Source organism: Pipistrellus hanaki (genome assembly GCF_964339955.1).
Source record: "Pipistrellus hanaki genome assembly, chromosome: 8".
NCBI classification, from domain to species: Eukaryota; Metazoa; Chordata; class Mammalia; order Chiroptera; family Vespertilionidae; genus Pipistrellus; species Pipistrellus hanaki.
In genome coordinates this window covers 48596498-48615654 of record NC_140510.1, presented here as the reverse complement: position 1 = coordinate 48615654, position 19157 = coordinate 48596498, and the positions used below count along the sequence as shown (strand labels likewise).

Here is a 19157-nt window from a genome sequence, read left to right as displayed (position 1 = left end):
CCCAGCCCAGGCCACCCGGCGCCTCAGCCTCTGGGGCCTGCAAAAGCTGAGGGCCCGAACCCTCGCTTACAATGACCTTCATTTTAGCCCCTGAATGCGGCCCTCAGAGGGCCTAGCTGGGAGCTAAATGCACACAGAAACTGGGCTGGGGGAGGGCGGGGGTAGCTGTGGAAGAGAGCCTTGACCATTTTGATCTGCTAAGGTCACTTTGGGGCTCCGGTGGGGAGGGGTGGAAGCTTACAGCCCTACCGGTTCAGGCCTCCCGGGGCCAGCCAGCCCGCGCTGCGGAGCCGGAGGAGTTGCTCCCCCGTGCAGAGTTGGCCTTTCCCTTGTTTGTAGGAAGGGGTGGGGGTAAATCGATGGCTGGGACCCCATGAGCAGAGGGAGACATGGGGTAGGGTGTGCCAAAGCCCCCGACAGCGAGTGCCTGGCTTCTGGGGCTCTCCGCTGCTCTGGGCGCGGAGGAGAGACTGTCACTGGGTCCGGGCACAGAGTTCCAGGAGGTGCGGGAACCACACTGGGGGAGGGATAAGCCGCCGAGAGCCACCCAGGTGCTGGGTTCTAGGCCGGGTCTTACTCACACACAGGGAGACTGGGAAGCACCTCAGAGAGACCCCTGAGGCGGAAGGTCCCGGATTTTTTTTTTTTTTTAGCAGTGTCTCCCTCCCAGGGATGGGGGAGGCGTCCGGTGAAGGTGACATTTTGCAGAGAGACAGAGAAAGCAGACACACACAGCGTCCAGGGCCGGTATCTGGGCTCCGTTTAATCAGGTCAGCATTTATTGGTAGGAAGCGGTAACATTTACAACTGGTCCTCAGGCAGGAACGGGGAGGGCCGACCCCCGCAGCCGCCCACGCGAGGGGAGCCCTCCCGTGACAGCGGCCCCTCCAGTGCACTGACAATGCCCCCCTCCGCCCCACCGGAGGCCCTGGGCTCCTCTTTCGGCTTCCTTCCAGGTCTCAGTCACCGGCTCCCCAGGAAAGGGGGCTTTCAGTAACCGTTGGGCTACCCGGCCGGGCCTCGTTGGGCCTCCTCCTCGGGCCTCCACGCTGTAGTCCTCCGCCTTCATGCTCCCCAGTGAGGCGCGTGTGGCTCCTGCCTGAGCAGCGCTGGGGGCTACACTGCAGCGCTTTTCAGAAACACGGAGGGCGTTTACAAAGGAGAGAGCTGTTGGGGCCAGCGTGCACTCACAAAACACAGCATTTCCTAAGGAACCAACGGGGCAGGAAACGGAGGGCGCGGGGCAGGGCGAAAACCCCAAAGCCACTTGGTTTTCTCCAACCCAGAAGCGAGCAAATACAGAGCCCCCCCAATACCTCACAGAGACCAACCACACAGTCACTTCTACCTAAAAACGGGGTAACATGTCCGGAATCACGGGAGAGTTTCTGGAAATCAAGCACCCACAAAGAAAAAAAAAAAAACAAACACAAAAATCCCCACTGCCTTTGCAAAGCAGAGCCGTCCTGCCAGCGGCGCCTCGCCGGCCCGGGTCAGTCTCCTTTGGGGCATTTCTCCTTGCTCATCTTTTTCATTTTCATCCTACGATTCTGGAACCAGATTTTGACTTGTCTCTCTGTGAGGTTTAGAATCCTGGCCACCTCGTAGCGCCGGTCCCGGGTGAGGTACATGTTGAAGAGGAATTCCTTCTCGAGCTCCAGCGTCTGGTATTTGGTGTAGGGACAGCGTTTTTTCCGGGTGGAGCGAGCGTGGATCCAGTTGGCAGCAGGGTTGTCTGCAAAGAGGGGGATTGAGAGAGGCAGAGGGAAGGGGAGGTAGGGAGAGAGACGACAGGGGGGTGGGGGAAGAGGTCGTTAAATTAATTTCACCAAGGATGGTCGCTTTTCACAACTTGGGGGAATTATCATAAAAAGCCTCCATGCCCGCGCTCTGTTTGCCCTGCTCACGGCGCACCCAGGGTAGGCTGTTATGGGAAGCTTTTTTTTATGGGTGCGTGTTGCTCGCCGCGGCTAGGGTAGGCGGCTTAGACGTTTTTATAGGTTAGTAAAACTATCAGTTTTGCACATTCGAGCCTTACAGGTTTCAGCAATAAATCAGGGGGCAATTTCTTTTGCACTTACTTGGGTCAAGTTGCTGCGGTGGCGGCTGCGGATGCTGCTGCTGCTTCTCCTCCTCCTTCAGCGGGCAGCCCGGGCTCGGATGGTCGCTGCTGCAAGCCGAGGGCTCCGAGGAGCCGCCTGCCCCGGGCCCGATGCCTGCCCCCGGCGGCCGCGTTCCCCCAACCGCCGCCGCCGCCTTGTCCCGGAGGAACGAGTTGCATGGGAACTCGGGGTCGCCGCTCCCCTGGGACTCCCGGGCCGCGGAGCACTCAGTCTGTTTGGAGGAGGAAGACGAGGAAGTGGAGGAGGAGGAGGCGGCGGCGGCCGCTGGGGTCGGGGCCGCTCCGGTTTCAGGCTTAATCCCGTAGTGGCGCCTGTTGGGTGGGCCGCTGGGGCCGGGGCTGGGGCCGGGGCCCGGGCCGCCGCCGCCGCCGCCCGCGCCGCCCGGGAAGCCGGGCAGCGGCTCCATCCAGGAGCGCATGTAGCGGCCGGGCTCGGCGGCGGCGGCGGCGGCCAGGGGCGGCGGGGGCACGTACGGGTGGTAGAGGCCGCTCATCGCCGCCGCCGTCGGGGGCTGGGCGGGCACCGCGGACCACGAGGCGGAGAACACGGTCGATTTGGGGGCAAAACTACACGAGGCGAACTCGGCGGCGGCGGCGGCCGGGCCGTCGGCCACACCTGCGGGCCGGCCCTGCGCGCCCGCGGGCCCGGGCGGCCCGAAGCGCGCGGCGAACACCTCGTCGCCCTCATGGCCTATGAGCGAGTCCACGTAGTAGTTGCTGAGGGCGCCGCTGGAGGACATGCTGCGGCGGCGCCGCGCTCCCAGCCAAGGTTACACTGCCCGCCGCGCGCCGCGCCGCTCCCCGCCGGCGCCCGCGCCGCCGACTAGCTCGCAGGCTGCCGCCTCCACCATTGGTCGCGCGGCCCACGTGATCATATTTACCAATACCGGGAGTAAATCAGTCCGCTAAACTGGGGGCTGCTGTGATTAAAAAAAAAAAAATCATCATCATCAACATAAGCGCCGCAATTAGAGCCTGCGGGGCCCGGGCCGGTGCGCCCGGCTCGGCCCCACCCGCGCGCGGCCAGCCCTCGGACGGCCGGGACCGCACGCCGGGCCGCGGCCGAGGAGGCGGCGCCGGGACTATTTGTTCGCCTTCTCCGGCCGCCCTGGGCCTTCCAGTCCGTCCCGGCGCTGCCTCCCCGGCTCCCGGGCTCCGCCGCGCTGCCAGCCACGCGTCCTGGGCTTCACCGAGCCCTTGGCCGGAGCCCGGACCCGCCGGCCGGGACGCGCGGGGCCGGTGCGGGCCCCGGGCAGGGCGGCCTTCGGAGGCGGCCCCCTGGCGCCGGAGGGAGTCCTTCTTCTCCCCGCGCCTCTCTCCCTCCCCAAACCCGCCCCTCCCCACACATACCCACACACACTCACACACACGCTCTCACAGCTTGTCGTGTTGTTTAAAACAGGTGGAAGACCTTTGTAATGATATTATGCCTTTCAATAAAAATTTTATGAGGTGTATTTGATTATAGATTAATGTGTCCCTAATAAAACGGACGGATGGAGCGGCTCGGAGGGCCTCCTCCCCCTGCCACACTCACACACACACGCCCCGTGCACCCCCAACGGGAGGCCGAGCGCGCGCTGGGCGGCCGGAGGGGTGAGCTGGGGTGGCCCCCGGGCTGGGCGCAGGCTGCTGTCTGCCCTCAGAAGGGCTGGCAGAAAGGCCAGTCGGACCCGCGGCCGGCCGGTGGCGGCCCGGACGCCTGGTCTTCTCCAGAGCTGCTGCAAATGCCCTGGAAGAGAACACGCCATAGGGCAGAACCCAAATCTTAGCGCGGAGACCCGCTCCCGCCCGCCACCCGACCCAGAGGCCAGGGGAGCCGCATCTCCCTGCCAAAGCAGGGCGTCTTCGCGTGGTTCCCACCGAGAGGCCTCCAAGTGGATGCCCGAGATGTCTTTAAAACGGCCCTGGTCCTTGGGCCACTCTCCTCCGATTTTTCCCCCCTTTCTTTCCCTCCAGAGGTAAGGCTGGGCAGCCTTGAATCTGAGGGAAATGCCCATTGTCACTCCCAAATCCATGGTACAAAGCCTCGGGGCTGGGAGCTGAGACAAAAGCAGCTGGGTGCAGGCGGCCAGGCTGTGCTCCTCACTCTGCCCCTTGCCCAGCGCACCCGGGGAAGCCTCCCAGCCCACCTGGAGCCCCGGAAAGGAAGCGGGTAAATGGCTCAGGGCCTGATTGTCTTTGCCAATGGCTTTCTGATTTTGTTCCAGAGGAGCTGCCTTTGCCTGCAGCACGGTTTTCCTCCCAGACATGGCCCCCTGTCAACAACTATGGTGCTCCCCACATCGTGAGGGGAAACGGAAAAGGTAAAATCTCCCTCCTCCTGCCCAACCAATGGAGGTCTGGGGCAAATTGATTCCAGTGTTCCTAACCTGGCATTCACTCAGACCCACTCTCTCCCACCCCTAGGAAACAGCTCCCTTGAAAGGGTTCTGTCTTAGAACGGGGGAAGGTTCTTGGTTTTGAGAAGGAAGTTTAAAACTCTGAATAAATACAGAGTCTGCCAGACTCCCTGGGTGAGGGCTCTAACGCTTAGAGCCCCCCCAAAAAAAGTTGTTTTTAGGGGGAAAAACTGGCAGGGATGAAAAGAACATGTTTTTGTGGAGCTGCTTGAAGCTGTTGGGAGACCCTTTGAAACTGGAGCACAACCTGGGGTAACGGATTTTCTGTCAGCATTTCTCCCCAAGGCCTCTCTTTCCTTCTCCCTGGCAGGAATAGATGAAGTCCGGACTCTCTTAGGCTACGGATCCTCCAGTATGTATACTAGTGAAAGCTGGGGTTTTTCAAACCATGGCGGCAGCTGGAACATTGGACTTCATGGGAAGTCAGGTTCATTTGCAAATTCTCTTTCAGTCACCCTTTGTACATTTTCTTGCCTCCCAGATAAAATGGTTCCAACCAGCATTTTGTAATTAAATAGAGGGAGAATGCGGGGGAGGGAGGGAATTTCTGCCTTTAAAACAATTTCATGTGGACCTCTAAAAGATAATGACTGAGCACAAAAGCCTTCCACAAGGAAACTAGGACAGAGTGGATGGGAAAACTCACCCATTCTCTGCTTCACAGTGGCCTGGCTGTCTTGTGCTTGGGATGGGGGTGAGCATGAGGGAATGGGGGGCAGAACTGGATCCGATGCAATGGCTTCCAGGCGGGCAAGACTGGTTTCAACCCAGCCCCTGACGATGGCACGCCAGCCAGAAATTGCCAAGACCCACTGAAAGCATTAAAAGTAACACAACCAAAACCAAAGAGAAAGACACATAAGTGGGGAATGTTGAGGAAAAAGCAGCTTGGGCACAAGCTTACTTACCAGGCTCCAGCTAGAGGGAAACTGAGAATTCAATTCAATGAATGAGGGGCTAGGGAGAAAAGACTGCCCTTCTTCCCAACTATGGAGATAACACCCCACCTCCCCCTTACACCCACACTGCCAAATTTCAGGACCCTAGGCCTCCTCCAGCTTCTCTCTACATCCCTTTCCTCCTCTCAACCCCCCCCCCCAAATTTCCCCAAACAAGAAGATTATCAGGAAGATAATCCCATCAAAGGCTTTCATTTCCACTGTAACAAATTTTCATTTCAGAAAGCAGAGGGAGCGAACTTGTTTCCAGAATTTATTGCATTATACATGCGACCAGAACATGCACAGAATGGACAGGTTGCTGTTATATTCTACCAAACCACAGATGCACCACAAGGGAAAGGCTACAAGGCATAAGTCATCAATATTCCATCTCACCAAGGACAATTGCTAAATTCATTTGTGAAAAGATACATTGTAATGTGCTTTTTAGTCCCCCTCCCCCCCAAAGCTTGTGAATTTTCTTAATCTTTTTTTAAATATATATGTAATTTAAGTACTTTTAAGTACTGATGTATTCAAAATGCCATGGGCTCATGGACTAACCACACACAGACCTTTTGTGTTAGGAAAAACATGAAAAAGTCACATTGCTGAATAGATGAATGGATGGATTGATCAATACTCTACAGTTCCAATAAGTTAAGACCCAAATGAAAATGCGCAGTAACAGTTACCCTGCATTACGATGAACAAAATAATAAATTACACGTGCTAGTTTTATATATATATATATATATATGTATATATATACTCATAGGGATTACAGATCACTTGCAGCACGAACAGAATAACCCCAAAGTCACATTCTAGCAGGAAAACAAAACAAAAAACAAAGAGCAAAGAAGGTTTTTGTTTCCGCCTTCCCAGTCTTCCAGCACTGGGCCCCGGAATTGGGGGGCCCCCTCTCTGATCCTGGCCTCCCACGGGCGGGGGACCTAAGAGAAGGTGAGGTTGGCGGTCAGTTCTCGGATCCGGTTCTCTCGGCTCATCTTCTTGAGTTTCATTCGGCGGTTTTGAAACCAAATCTTGACCTGCCTGTCGGTGAGGTTAACGCTCTTACTGATCTCTAGGCGGCGCTCGCGGGTGAGGTACATATTGAACAAGAACTCTTTTTCTAATTCCAGCGTTTGGTGCTTAGTGTAAGGGCACCTCTTCTTTCTGCCACTCTTTGCAGTGAGCCAATTGCTGGTTGGAGTATCAGACTTGATTTCCTCTAACAAAATTAAAGGGAGAAGAAGGGGGGAAAAAAAAATCAAGATTTTTTTTTTCTTTTTGGTCTCTCAGTCTGTTCAAATGTACCCTTGGCCATGACCCTGCAGGCAGCCAGGTCGCTTTGGGAAATGCTGGTATTAAACATTACCCACACGAGGTGGGCCTTGGAAGGGATTAGTAAATGATACCAGATTACTTTAAATGCCCCAAATGATAGGATGGGCGGGGACCTGGCCTTGTGTGTCAGGGTCCTCGCTCAGCTTTCTGACCCGCACCGAACATTAGTACAATAGTAAACTTTTGGGGTCTCCCCAGCAACATGCTAAGCCGTCAGCTCCGAACAGGGCTGGAGTGGAAGAAGCAAGCCACAGCCTGGACAAGGCTCCAAACCCCACTGCTGCCTCAGGTCTCTGTCTGCCACTTCTCCCCCACTTTCCCTAGGCAGGTGGGGGGCCACGCAGCCAGGTCGATAGGTGCCCATTTTCCTTTAAAACATAACTGACTACACCTTCTCCACCCTGCCTGGGCACTCAGAATTTCCTGAATGCTCATGCCTTCTCACCCCCACACAAAAGCATTGCCCAGAAATGTAGCTCCTTAATGTGGCCCACCTTTAGGCACTGGAAGAGAGACTCAGGGGCAGGGTTCCTTCTCCAAAAAAAACCCCCAGAGTCCCTGGCTCTTTGCCCTGGCCCAGCCCTAAGGCTGGCTCTGCCGGGTTGGCCAAGCAGGCTATTCTCCTCCCTTCCCCCTTTGCCCCCTTTGCAAATGAATTGCAAAGCTCGAGGCACTTTCCCCAGACAAAGCCAAGGTTACCTAGCCCCGCAGAGGCAGAGAGCCCACGTTTCCCCGCTCAAGCGCCAAGCAACCAAGCCATCTCGTTCCCCTGGCCGCCCCCACGCTCGCAGGATGCGGGGTGCACACACTGAAACGCGAACACGGTGTCTCGGACCACCTTAAAACCATAACTGGGTCAAAGTTGGGGCTGCAGATCTGAGCGGGAGAAGGCAGGTTCTGGGGCTGTGTTTAAGAGCTGCAGGTCATTTGCGCTCTTTTGTTGCATTTCAGGTCTAGCTCAGGAAAAATAAACCCAGCAAGCCCTTCCTCTGGCCAGACGCCGTCAGCGCGGGGCCAGGACTAGCCAGGAGGGCCAGGGCGGCGGGGAGAAGCGGGGGTGATCTGGGGATGGAGAAAGCCCCCTCTAAAAGCCGGGAGGAGCCGCACCGGCCCATCGGCCCCGCCTGAGCCGCCAGGGCCCTGCGCCCCGGCTCCCAGGTGCTCCCTCTTTGCCGGGTTCCCGGGCTGCGCGCCCCGCTGGGGTAGCAACCCTGCTCATACCGACCTTTGCTCTCCTTCTCCTGCACTTCGGGGCTGGACACGGAGACCTCGGCCAGGCAGCTCCTTTCTTCCGGAAGGCCGCCCTTGGCGTCAGGGCTCTCCACCTGGGAGACTTTGCTGGGCTCCTGGCCGCTTGCAGGCTCGTTCATCTTCTTTTCCATCTGCAGTTGGGCGGCCGAAAGCTGTGGCTTGGCCGCGCCGCGAGGGTTGAGCTGGAGCATGACTGTGGAGCTGCCTTCGGGGCTGTTATTGTACTCTTGGGTTTTCCCGGTGGCGTAGGTCTGACTCAGTCTAAAATATCCAGGGACGGGAACCTCGGGGTTCTCAACGGGACAGGACTCGGGGACCAGCCTCTGGTACGAAGGGACCTCGGCAGAAATGAGTTTGTTGCGCTTATCGGAATACATGCAGCAGTTGGATTCTTCCTTAATGTTGGTGGTGAAGGAGCAAGCGGGGACTTGCTGTGTAACAGGTTGCTCTATTCGACAGGATCTGTTCGGGTCTGTCCAACTGTCTACTTGAGGTATATAAGGATGCACATTCATACCCATATTTTGGTGGTTCACTTCTCTTTTGGCCAGAGACGGGAGCAGTCCACAGGTTTGCATTCCATAGGTCCCCATGTCTGCGCTAGGTGGTGGCATGTACATGCTGGCGCTGCTCGAATAAAAACTGTCACTCCTGCAGGCACTGATCAAGGAATCTACTAAAAAAGTATTAGCAGCAGGAGAGCTGTTGGGAAAGGACATTTTGGGGAGGAATTTGAAGAAGAGAGATTGTGTCCTTTGTAGGCTGACATCTCTAGGAAAACATTCCCCGTGTAATTGTGGATGCCTCTGCCGACCACATGACAACCAAGCCAATGAGATTTGAAAATGGCCTTGAGCCGCAGCCTCCTCGCAGGTCACGTGTTCCAGAGCCAGGCCGGCCGGCCGCGTAAGCGCGGACAACAGCGACATCTACTCTGCGCCCGAGATAGTGCGCGCCGGAGACTCCGGCCCGCGCTCCCCGCCGCCCGCCGGCCTCCCCGCCGCGGCCCGGCCCCCACTCCGGCCTCTGGGCCACGAAGGCGGAAGGAAAGGCTCCGCCGGACGGGCCTCGGGAGGACACGCGCGGGGAGGGAAGCCGGAGCGCCGTGGCGCCTGCACACAGAAGCATTCCACGCACACACCCAGGCAGAACGCTCCCGTGCGGGCCAGGGCCGGGGCCGGGCGGGGGTGGGGGCCCAGGCTGGGTAATTGTGTCCCGGGCAGCCTGGGAAGGTGAGTCGCTTCCCTGGGGCCTGCGACATTCCACCCTAGGAGTCCAGGGGAGAGATCTCCCGCGCAAAGACGCCGCCAAGGTATCCCGGGGGCGCAGAGGCAAGAGGCCACGTAGTCGGCCGGCCCCTGAGGCTGAGGAGCGCTCGGCCCCAGCGCTGCCCTCTCTCTCCTTCGGCCTGCCCGCCCCGGCTCCAGGTTCCTCCGCCGAGCCGTGTGCTTTCCGAAGAACCACACCCCGACCTTTAGGGCTGGCGCTGGGAGCTTTCAAACCGAAGACAATCCCTCGCCGCAGTTCTGTTATCCGCAAAAACGTTCCCATCGGGAGAACTAAACCGCTGTTTCCCTCCCCACACACCCTGATAATAGAGGGCAAAGAGGAAGAAAGGAAATAATTTTTTTTCAAAGAAAGAGGAAAACTCTAGCCCTTAGACTCTTAGAAGTTTTAGAAAACTGACTGGGCCAAACAGGAGAGAGAGAGAGAGAGATGCAAAGGTGTCATTTGGTTCTTCTGCAAAGAAAAATGTTTTCCTTTTATGGATTTTTGTAAAAGCATTGGTTTTTGACAAGTGCAAGGTACAAAAGGTTGTGGAATTTATTAATACATATTAAGAAGAATCAGGGCGATCAATAAAATTCTCATCTACATTCTTGGGCTACTTGGTAATTTTCTTGCTTCTGAAGGTTTTTAAAGAGTTATACCCGCTGTTGCCACACACGGGAAGATATTTTATTAACAAATCAATCGAGACTTTGTAAAGGATAAGATTAATAGTTGGGATTTAGCATAATGGCGTTCGCTTTATGAATTATTGAAAATTATACTATTGATTTTTCCCCTTCAGTACCAACCAAGAAGGTCAATTTTTGTTTTAACACAAATTGTCAAATATTAAAAGCTATACTTTTGTCAGAAGTCGAGTTTTGTAATTTTGGACAACTCCTCAAATTATCTGACACGGTTCTGTTTGGGTAAGAGGAGGGAGCGAAGGGGAGGTGGGGTAAGGACCTCGGTCCCCTGATTCCTTTGTGAGGTAAAGTTCTAAAAAGAGGATTTGGTCTGGGCTTGTGGTTGAACTCATTAAAGAGCACCACCATCACCGCCATGGAAACTCAAAGTTTTATGAGAAACTTCTCCAGCGACTTCCTCTCTCCTTCTCTAGCTGTAGGCAGGCGAGCAGCGCTATGGGAGCTCCGGCCTCGGCAGTGGCGGGGAGCTTTAACCTTGATTTCTTCCCAAAGGCTTGCCCTGGCCAGGCCAGGTCGCTGGGGCTGTCCTCTGGCTTCCGGATCCCCTTCACTGCATCCGAGAGAAGAAAAGGGCCCCTAGCTCTGAGGGCGACCCAGTCCTCTCTCCAGACATCCGTGCTCTCTTCTCCCCGCATCGCCCTGTCAGGGGCTGGCCTTGGAGTTCAGGCCCAGAGACTGAACTTGTGGGCAATTTGGGTTTCCACCTCAGCAGAACAGTTCTTTGGAGCCCGATGCTAAATAAAGCACGTCAGCATTCTGGGGGGACCCACTCGCCCACTTGCTCCTTCCCCAGAAACCTTTTCCAACAAACGCTCTGTCAGCCCCTCCCCAAAAGGAACGGCCCCTGGCCTGGTGGGAAAACAGGGGTTGGACATTATTTTCGGCCTTGGGACGGCTTCGCCTGTCCCCTCGAATTGCCCTCGCCCAAACAATAACCCCTTTTAAAAAACTCTGCGGTGGCAATGAGACAGACCTTTCAAACCTTTAAGCAGCTGTTCAAATACAACATCATTGTCAGGTTAAAAGCCTAGAGCCTCTCACTGCTCGGACTTCAGGATGCCCTGCCAGGGAAGCCGCAGGGTTAAACATTACATTACCTTTTCACAGGGTTGTCTGATTTTAAGCATGGGGGGGGGGGGGAGAGGATGAGGAAGGCAGAAAAAAACCAAAACACCAACTTTTTGCTCTAGTCTGCTAAGGTCCTATTCCAAGCGAACAGCCACTGATCAGCACACTGAAAATTGCTTTCTTCAAAGGCGGAGATCATCATCCCAGCCACGGCAAAACGTGCCCAGGGCTGGACAAAATGCCCGCTGCACGCACTCTCGGCAGGCGCCCTGACGCCAGCCTGGCGCTCCATCACCGTCCCTTTCCCTCTCCGCCAGGAACTGGGCTGTCCAATTCTCCCTATCCCACGCAGAAGGCAAGACTGTTCAATCCAACTGGGAATCAAATGCCCTTTCATAATATTTGTTTACACATGAAAAAAAACAGCCAAGCTAAAGAACAGTGATTCCTCACGGAGCACAGCCTGCCAGGGCAGGCAGAATCTGCCTTCCGATTTGAGAGCCTTTCTGTTTCAGCTCCCGGTGGCTGGGAGTTCAAAGTCACCCCCACATTGGATTTGGTTTTGAATGAATCTATTTCATGCACAGAAATAAAAAAGTGTATCAGATATAATTTTGAATGACCACAAAATTTGATTTTATTATTTTTCCAATTTCTGCCTTCAGACCAGCTCCTGGAGGCCGGAGAACTGCCAATATTTCAGAGAGATTTTATCATAAAAATCAAGCAAAAATAGTTTTAATAAGAGAGAACCATCCGGGCAGAGGAGGATGGAAAGTTTGTCTAAGACCCTAAGGCTGAGATGAAGCGAATGGAAGGAAAAGGCAGTGGCTTTCAAGGCCAGCCTTTATTTTGCTTACGAGTATTTAATATAGCCGCATTGCCACTGTTCTCGATCATCTTTAGATCAGTGGGAGCAGTTACCATTAATAATAAATCAATATTGTACCATAAAGGAGATGAATATCCACGTTTCTACCAAAACATCCTTCTCCTTGGCACAGCTCTTTCCGGAGGAAAATTAAAAGGGTCGCTTTGTCAAGAAATTAGCATTTGCAATCAAGAAATGGTTTGCATCTGTGCTCTCTTGTCCCTGGGAAGAAGAGCAGGGGCCTTGGGCCTGAGTGAACTTGGGGGCCTCTAGGTTTGCCCTGAAGTTTGGGCCCTGTGTGGCCTCAGGGCTGGGCCACCCTTAGAGGTACAGAGTGGATGGAGGCAAATTTAAAAGGCTGCTTCCTCAAGGCGCCCCTCGGGGCTGTGCTGTGCACCTCCCAACCAATGTGAACAGAAATCAGGGGAGCAAATGGGGAGACTGGGGAAGCCACCACCAACCGGATGAGGGGGTCTACGAAAACAGGTAAAAGGGCCTGGGCCAGGGAGCACCTCTCCCTTGCAGACACAAAAGATTCCTTATTTAGCGCATTTCCCCTCCACTTCAAGATCTGAGACCCCAGAGACTCTCAAGACACATGACCAACCTCCAGGAGCCCCATAACCCTGGCCGATCAGCAGAGGTCAGGTCCGCAGCCCTCAGAAATCCTGATCCAATCCCCTGGCCTTTTCCAAGTCCGTCTTGGGAGTTACCAGGAGGGAAGGGATTGCAAACCGATGAGCATCCGTGATCTTAAGGAAGGCTGCCAGCCAAGGCCCAGGCCGCCCCTCCACAAAGCCATATGCACCCCCCCCCCAGTCACTTAAAGAAGAACACAATGACATTTGGGGAGGAGAGTTCTCACCTCAAGTGAACTGAGGCCCCAGGCGAGGCCCTGGGAAATATCACTTCAAAATATCTAAGCTGGACCCACAGTCTGACAGGCTGGAGCCCGGGTGTCCGCAGGGAACACCCAGGCCTCTGGCTGGCGCCTCTCGGGGTGCTCGTGGTGCCCCAGCCACCCTGGAGCCACTGAAGCCGGCTCCCAGGGGTGGACCCAGGGCCTTTGGTCCAGGGTCTGGAGGGAGGAGACAGAGACAGCGGAGCCCACACTAATTCCGGGGTTTCATGAGCTTCACAATGAACTTCGAGGAAGAAGGGACCGTTATACCCATCCTTAGAAACCCATGTCCTAGAGAACTCTCCTTTGGAACCTCCCTTTAGGCCCAAGGCTGGTAACACAGACCCTCCCCAACGTCAGGGGCTTTACAAAGGGGTGGGGTGGGTGGTGGAGAACAACAGGAGGCACGAAAGTCAAATTCTGTCCTCAAGGCCTGCAGGCGGCTTGGAAGGGTGACCAGGAGTCTGTCAAATGCAAAGCCCGTTTGCTTCCAATGCGCTACCCATTCCCTGCCGCCTAGGAGTATAAATGTTAACCAGGACAGTCTGCCGCTTCCCGAAGCCGCATCAGCTAGCCGGCGCCCCAACTCACAGTCGCGCTTGTGCTTCCCGCTTGCTACCCCTCAGACCCTGAAGCTAGGCTCCACCTGGGGGACAGGGGGACTTTCCTCGCCCAGAACGACCTCCCTCCTTAGTCCCCTTTTTTTCCTGGGACCACACTCAGCTACCTTGCTGACGCCCCATCTGCCTTAAACAAAGCCTTTTAATAATCTCAGGGGGTCGGAGAGCGCTCAAGACGGATACGGTTTTGGGGAAGGGGTGGTCCTATCCTCATATTGCTCTCTGCACGAAAGCTAACAGGAATATTGATTACCCCTGATTTAATTAGCACGCAGTGGCATGACCTATTTCGAAATGCACATATCAGAAATCAGTCTTTTCAAAATCTCTCCTAAACTCCACTGGTTATAACAGGGTGCTCCTTTCGACATCTTTATCTTTAAAGAGATCGCTATTTTCAGAAATAGGGGCGGTTCCCTTTTCTCTGTCTTTATACAACTTCCAACATCGCATAGCTGCTCAGGACAAACAAATAGCAAACGAATGCTTTAGCGGCCGTCTGTTTCTAATGGGGCTGAGATTGCCTATTAGAATCCAGTAATGGACAGACAGGGTACCGCGGCCCCTCCGCCAACCGTGGCTTCTGGAACGTGAGCACGCCCCCGTGTGGCTCTCCAAGGCCATACAAATGGAAAATGCTATTTCTTGCCTAAGGTGGTGGACATACAAGCTTGCTACATTTAGCCGCAATAAAAAAAAAAAAAAAGGAAAAAAAGATAGATGGAGAGAGAAAGAAATAAACCAGTTTTAAGCTCCTGGAACGATCATACTAATACTACTAGGGCACTGACATTTTAACGCACGCCCATAATTCCAAACAAAGGAATCCCTTTCCAAACGAAATTACTCAACTGTAGACTTTGTTTCTATTGCATCTTTCACCAAAGGTTGTAGGACGCTTTTGAAAACAATATATTTTCTTTTGTTCCACATCATAGAAAGTGCAATAATTTATTTGACAAGGCGACAATTTTTAAAATACATAACGAAGGTGTAAGTCTAAATAAAACTTCCTTTTTCAAATGCCTGCATTTAAAACGGAGGTTCATTATTAGAGCAAAGGGGACAGCTATCTATGACTCCCCTTAAACCCCCCACCATTTTGTAGCTGTATTAAAAACATGCTAGTAGACGTTTTAATCTAACCAGTGTTGTGTGTGTGCGTGTGTGTGTGTGTGTGTGTGTATGTGTGTTTTAAGTCAGTTGCTATTGAATTACACAAATGCTTGAAGGGAAATTAAGATTATTGATCCTGAAATTGGGAATTTGCTTAGATTTATGGTGAGCCTCCATATGATTCTGTGTGGTCATAAATGTGTGTGGGGATCTGGATGTGTGAGCATGTGTGTGAGAGTGGGTGGCGGATGAATATCACAGAAGAACCTTAAGGCGCCTAATTATTCAGAAAGGTTAAAGGTGATGACCTTGACATTTTGGAAGTTCAAAGGCGTACACTTATGCACTTATGTTTTTCCTTGCCCCCTAAAGCTTTGGCAATTAAAAATATTTTTGCATTTGGAAATGCGTGCTTCCTCCGAAGAGGCATGTGGTGCAGTATATCTTATGGATTTTTTTTTTTTTTTTTTTTTACTTTGGGCTTATGAGAGGTTAAAAGTCACAAGATTCACTTTACTCCTTTTCAGAGAAAGAGAAGCTTTTCTCACTCCTCCAGTTTATTGCACATTGCGGAAATCTCTTTTGGGCCCACCAGAAGGTGTATAATATAACCCAATTAAGCTGTTTAGAACTTTGGCTTTTATGGTGTTGTCTAGACAGTTCAAGGTTTTGTAAACAGCTTGGCCTGGTCCTGCCACATAAAGTGCAGTACGACCCACCCACCCCCCAACACACATTCTTTAACTTGAAGCGATAAATGTGGACAAAGCTGGATCTGCAGCCCTGGGCCCTATTTTAGGAAGACGAAGACGGCTTATCTTCCCTGTTCCAAACCCGCTGTGACACCAGCAAGCGCCTTGAGACCTCTCTGCCCCCTCTGCCCACTTATAATTTCCTTTCTGCAAACTCCCCCCCAAAGTGTTCTGATATTGGTTTCTTCTTTGAAGGGACCTTGTCTCCTTGACACTTTGTTAAGAGTGACTTTGGGTTTTCTAACCAGTTTTTTAAAAAATGTTTTTTTGTTTTGTTTGTCCCCGCCTCCTCCCAAATTCCAAGTTCACTAGACTAAGGCGGAGGGAGGGTTGCTACTTCCGTCCCTGCCGCCCCAGCTCATCCTCTGGAGAAGTCAGCACCAGGGTCACATCCTCAATTCAGAAAGTCATCCCTAAAGTGCTTTTAAAAACCAATGCCCAGTACCAGTGGGGGGCGGGGGAGAGGGCAACTCTCATTTTAACGGAATTAAAAAGCATCTCACTTGAATTTCAGTTGCACGGTGGGCGGGGGAGAAGATTTTGGCCACTAAAACATCCTAACCAGACACTAAAATTATTCAAAGAGGAAATTCCATACAGTGTATTGAAGCTGTAACCTCCGTTTTACTAGAAACCATTTATTCACACAAAAGACAGTGACTCGTGCCTTGATCCGACAAACCAAACGTACATTTCCCAGAGTTTAAATAATCTGCGTTCACCGAGGGGGAAGGACAGGGTCCCTTAAACTCAGAACAAAAACAAGTGCCTTGGCAGCCCAGGCCTAACTCTCTACAGATCCCACAGCGTCCGCACTGGGACCTGGAGGGAGAGAGAGGGTAAACAACAGCACACTGGCGGTAAAATTGTAAAGGGACGTTTGCATTACCATTTTCCCCATATTAGGATCCATTCGGCCAAGTCCCCGGCCTCGTCCGCAGGCAGCAGTGGTCGCTGGGAGGTCCCGAGTTGACCGCGGGAAGGAATGGTGGAGTTCCACAGAGAAGAGGCGTCATTAAACCCAAGGACATTGGGCCTACCGAAAGCAGGCTGGTGGGGAGGAGGGTGAGTGCGTGGGGCTTGGGGCAGAGGGGTGCTTCCTGGAGCGCTCAAAACAAGGGGTTTCCAGTGAAATACTGCAGACGGTCTCTGTTCAGTTTCTTTTCCTTCATCCTGCGATTCTGGAACCAGATTTTGACTTGCCGGTCAGTGAGGTTGAGCATCCGAGAGAGCTGGAGTCTTTTCTCTTTGTTTATGTACACGTTAAAGAAAAACTCGCGTTCCAGTTCGCGGATCTGGTACTTGGTGTAGGGACAGCGCTTTTTCCGGGACCGCTGGGGGGCTGCTGCAAGGCAAACAGACCGAGGGGTGAGAGAGGCCGCTGCCTGCCAACCTCCGCCCACCCATCCTCCCGCCCAGGCCTTCGCCAGGGCCAGGCCTGGGCCCTGCTGGGGACGTCCCCTGTGGCTGCTGAAAGGCCCTGCCTTCGTCGCGGGGGGGATGATATATGGGCGGGCACAGGAGAGAGTGCGGGGCGAGGACGTGTGTTCACACCCTGACACACACACACACACACACACATACACACACACACACACAGCCTGGCACCCAGGTGGGGGAGCAGGGCTCCGGGCAGGCTCTGCGCTGGAGCCCGAAGGAAGGGAGAGAGACGCGAGCGCGCTGGGCATCTGCTTGGCCCCGGCCAGCAGCGCGCTCGGGCCAGAGACTTGGAGAAAGTCCAGTCCAAGGACCAGCACCCCCACCGCCGCCAGCACCTCCGCCAGCACCTCCGCCAGCACCTTAGCGCAGGAGGCGCGAGTGTCCACACTCACACATGGGCTTGGGATCTCCCCTCCTTCGCGCCTCCCTCCGCGGTCTCCAGCACAGACACACCCCAAACTGTGGGCAAAGCTCTCCGCGGCGATTAATGTGCTCCTCCAAGTCCACCTTAAGCCCACCTAAATTGGTTTCCTATCGTAAACACGCTTTACAACGGCCCGGGAAATCTTATAGGATGTATAAACCTCTTCGAACGCTTATAAAGTAGCACATAAAACGGCGCAAGCAGAGGGAGGCCCCCGCGCCCCCCCCCCCGCCCCGCGCCCCGCGCCTACCTGTGCCGCCGCTCTTCTCGGCCCCCGCCTCCCCCGGGGGTCCCTCGCCGTCACCCCCGCCGCTGCCTTCCGCCGCCCCCTTGGGCTCCGAGGCGGCGGGGGGCGCCTTGGCGCAGGGGCTGCCCCCGCCGCCGCCGCCGGCCCCCGCCTTGGGGTCGCCCTTGTCGGCGGCGGCGGCGCCCTCGGGCTGCGGGGGCGCGGGCGGCGGCGGCGGGGGCTGCGGCCCGGAGAACGGGGGCCCGGGCGCGGCCTCGTAGAACTGGTCGAAGCCCTGCGGCAGGATGCCGTTGCGGCCCACGGCGCTGTAGAAGTTGGGAGCGGGACCCGTGGGCCCGTGCGGCGGCCCCGGCGCGGCGCACACCGGCTCGGGCGCCTTGAAGAGCACGTCCGGCCGGCGGCCCGCGGGCGGGAGCAGCTCGCGCTGCATGGCCGCCTCCTCGGCCGCCGCCGCTGCCGCCGCCGCCGCCGCCGCCGCCGCGTAGTAGGGCGCGTAGCCCCCCGCGCCGCCGCCGCCGCCCCCGCCGGGGCCGCCCCCGCCGCCGGCCCCCGCGCCCCCGCCGCCGCCGCCGCCGCCGCGGTACGGCCACTTGGCGCGCTCCAGGCCGTAGTCGCGGAAGGCCACCTCGCGCACGGGCTGGACGTGCGGCGCCAGGTTGGAGGAGTACGGGAAAGCCATCTGGCAGGACGACGGCTGCGACAGGAACGACGGCTTGCTGGCGAAGTCCGACGGGGCCACGTAGTAGGCGCAGCCGGGCAGGTACATGCTGGCTGCTGCGCTCGGGCCGCACTCGTCAAAGTCGTTCATGGCTCCGCGGCGGCGTGCGCGCCGGCCAGCCCCGGGCCGCTCCCCGCGCCGCCAACCTGAGCCATGGATTGCACAAGAGGCTCGGGCCAGGATCAACTAAGCAAAAATCCCCACCGGGCGCTGACGTGCAATTCATCTTGATTGATTCTGGTGGTAATTATGTCACGTGACGCCATGGAGAGAGAAATGTCCTTATATCTATATCAGCGCTCGCCAACACGCCCCGGGACGGCTCCTGGCGCCGAGGCACGCGCGTTGGGGGGCGGATCGACCTCCCTCTCCAGCCAGATCTCCTTGGGCGCCCCCGGCTAGGCTAGGCGGCTCCGCGGGCCGGTCACCTGTGCGCCGCCGGTGGCTGCCACTGCCGGGTGCATCTGCCACCGCCCGCCCGGGCCGCCCGCCCGCGCCGCTTAAGTACGCGGACCGAGGCTGGCGGGGAGGAGGAGGGAGGAGGAGGAAGGGGGAGGAAGGGGGAAGGGAAAGGAGCGGAGAGCAGAGGGGGGAGCCCCGGGCCCGGGGCACTGGGGACTAGGTGTGAGGGTGTGAGGTTCCCACTCTCCACACCCCTCCCAGCAGCCGATCCCTCCCCCGCGACGCCACCACCCCAGCCAGCGTGCCAGCGAGGAGCTTGTTGCTTCTCCTTCAAGGGGCGTGATTGCGCAGCTCTCAGGCGCAAGGAGTCTGATTTACATATTTCTCTGCCAAGCGCTTTCGCTGCGGAGGAACTTGGCTCTCTTCACTCCTGACCTCGGGAGCCCAAGTACCAGCCTCGGAAAAACCCACTCCAAACAGCCTACCAGGAGCTCACCGGGGCGAGGGCTTCGGTGCCCACTCCGACCTGTCGCCCTCTTTTCTCCTCTCTCTG

General features: G+C 55.7%; 3 protein-coding genes across 3 annotated transcripts; all 3 read right to left on the bottom strand.

Annotated features, from left to right (window-relative positions):
- Positions 1 to 739: 739 nt before the first annotated feature.
- On the bottom strand, positions 740 to 2997 carry HOXD9 (homeobox D9; the record flags this gene model as incomplete). Its single annotated transcript, XM_084891352.1, is given in 4 exon segments — positions 740 to 1735; positions 2082 to 2883; positions 2886 to 2909; positions 2911 to 2997. Coding segments are annotated over 4 exon segments (1155 nt in total). The 3' UTR covers positions 740 to 1493.
- Positions 2998 to 5332: 2335 nt separating this feature from the next.
- HOXD10 (homeobox D10) lies at positions 5333 to 16364 on the bottom strand. Its single transcript, XM_084891351.1, has 3 exons — positions 16263 to 16364; positions 8041 to 9654; positions 5333 to 6699 (listed from the first exon to the last, which is right to left on the bottom strand). The coding sequence occupies exons 2-3, from the start codon at positions 8993 to 8995 to the stop codon at positions 6422 to 6424; spliced, it is 1233 nt and encodes a 410-aa protein (XP_084747477.1). The 5' UTR covers positions 8996 to 9654; positions 16263 to 16364; the 3' UTR covers positions 5333 to 6421.
- Positions 15074 to 19088, bottom strand: HOXD11 (homeobox D11). Its single transcript, XM_084891353.1, has 2 exons — positions 17488 to 19088; positions 15074 to 16718 (listed from the first exon to the last, which is right to left on the bottom strand). The coding sequence occupies exons 1-2, from the start codon at positions 18290 to 18292 to the stop codon at positions 16483 to 16485; spliced, it is 1041 nt and encodes a 346-aa protein (XP_084747479.1). The 5' UTR covers positions 18293 to 19088; the 3' UTR covers positions 15074 to 16482.
- Between the last annotated feature and the right edge of the window lie 69 nt (positions 19089 to 19157).

Excerpts from the sequence above, each read along its gene's own strand:
- HOXD10 (XM_084891351.1), bottom strand. The coding sequence starts at position 8,995 with ATGTCGCTGTTGTCCGCGCTTACGCGGCCGGCCGGCCTGGCTCTGGAA. Across the intron at positions 6,700-8,040 it reads GCAGGAGAAGGAGAGCAAAG|AGGAAATCAAGTCTGATACT; the intron begins GTCGGTATGAGC and ends TAATTTTGTTAG.
- HOXD11 (XM_084891353.1), bottom strand. The coding sequence starts at position 18,292 with ATGAACGACTTTGACGAGTGCGGCCCGAGCGCAGCAGCCAGCATGTAC. Across the intron at positions 16,719-17,487 it reads CGAGAAGAGCGGCGGCACAG|CAGCCCCCCAGCGGTCCCGG; the intron begins GTAGGCGCGGGG and ends TTTGCCTTGCAG.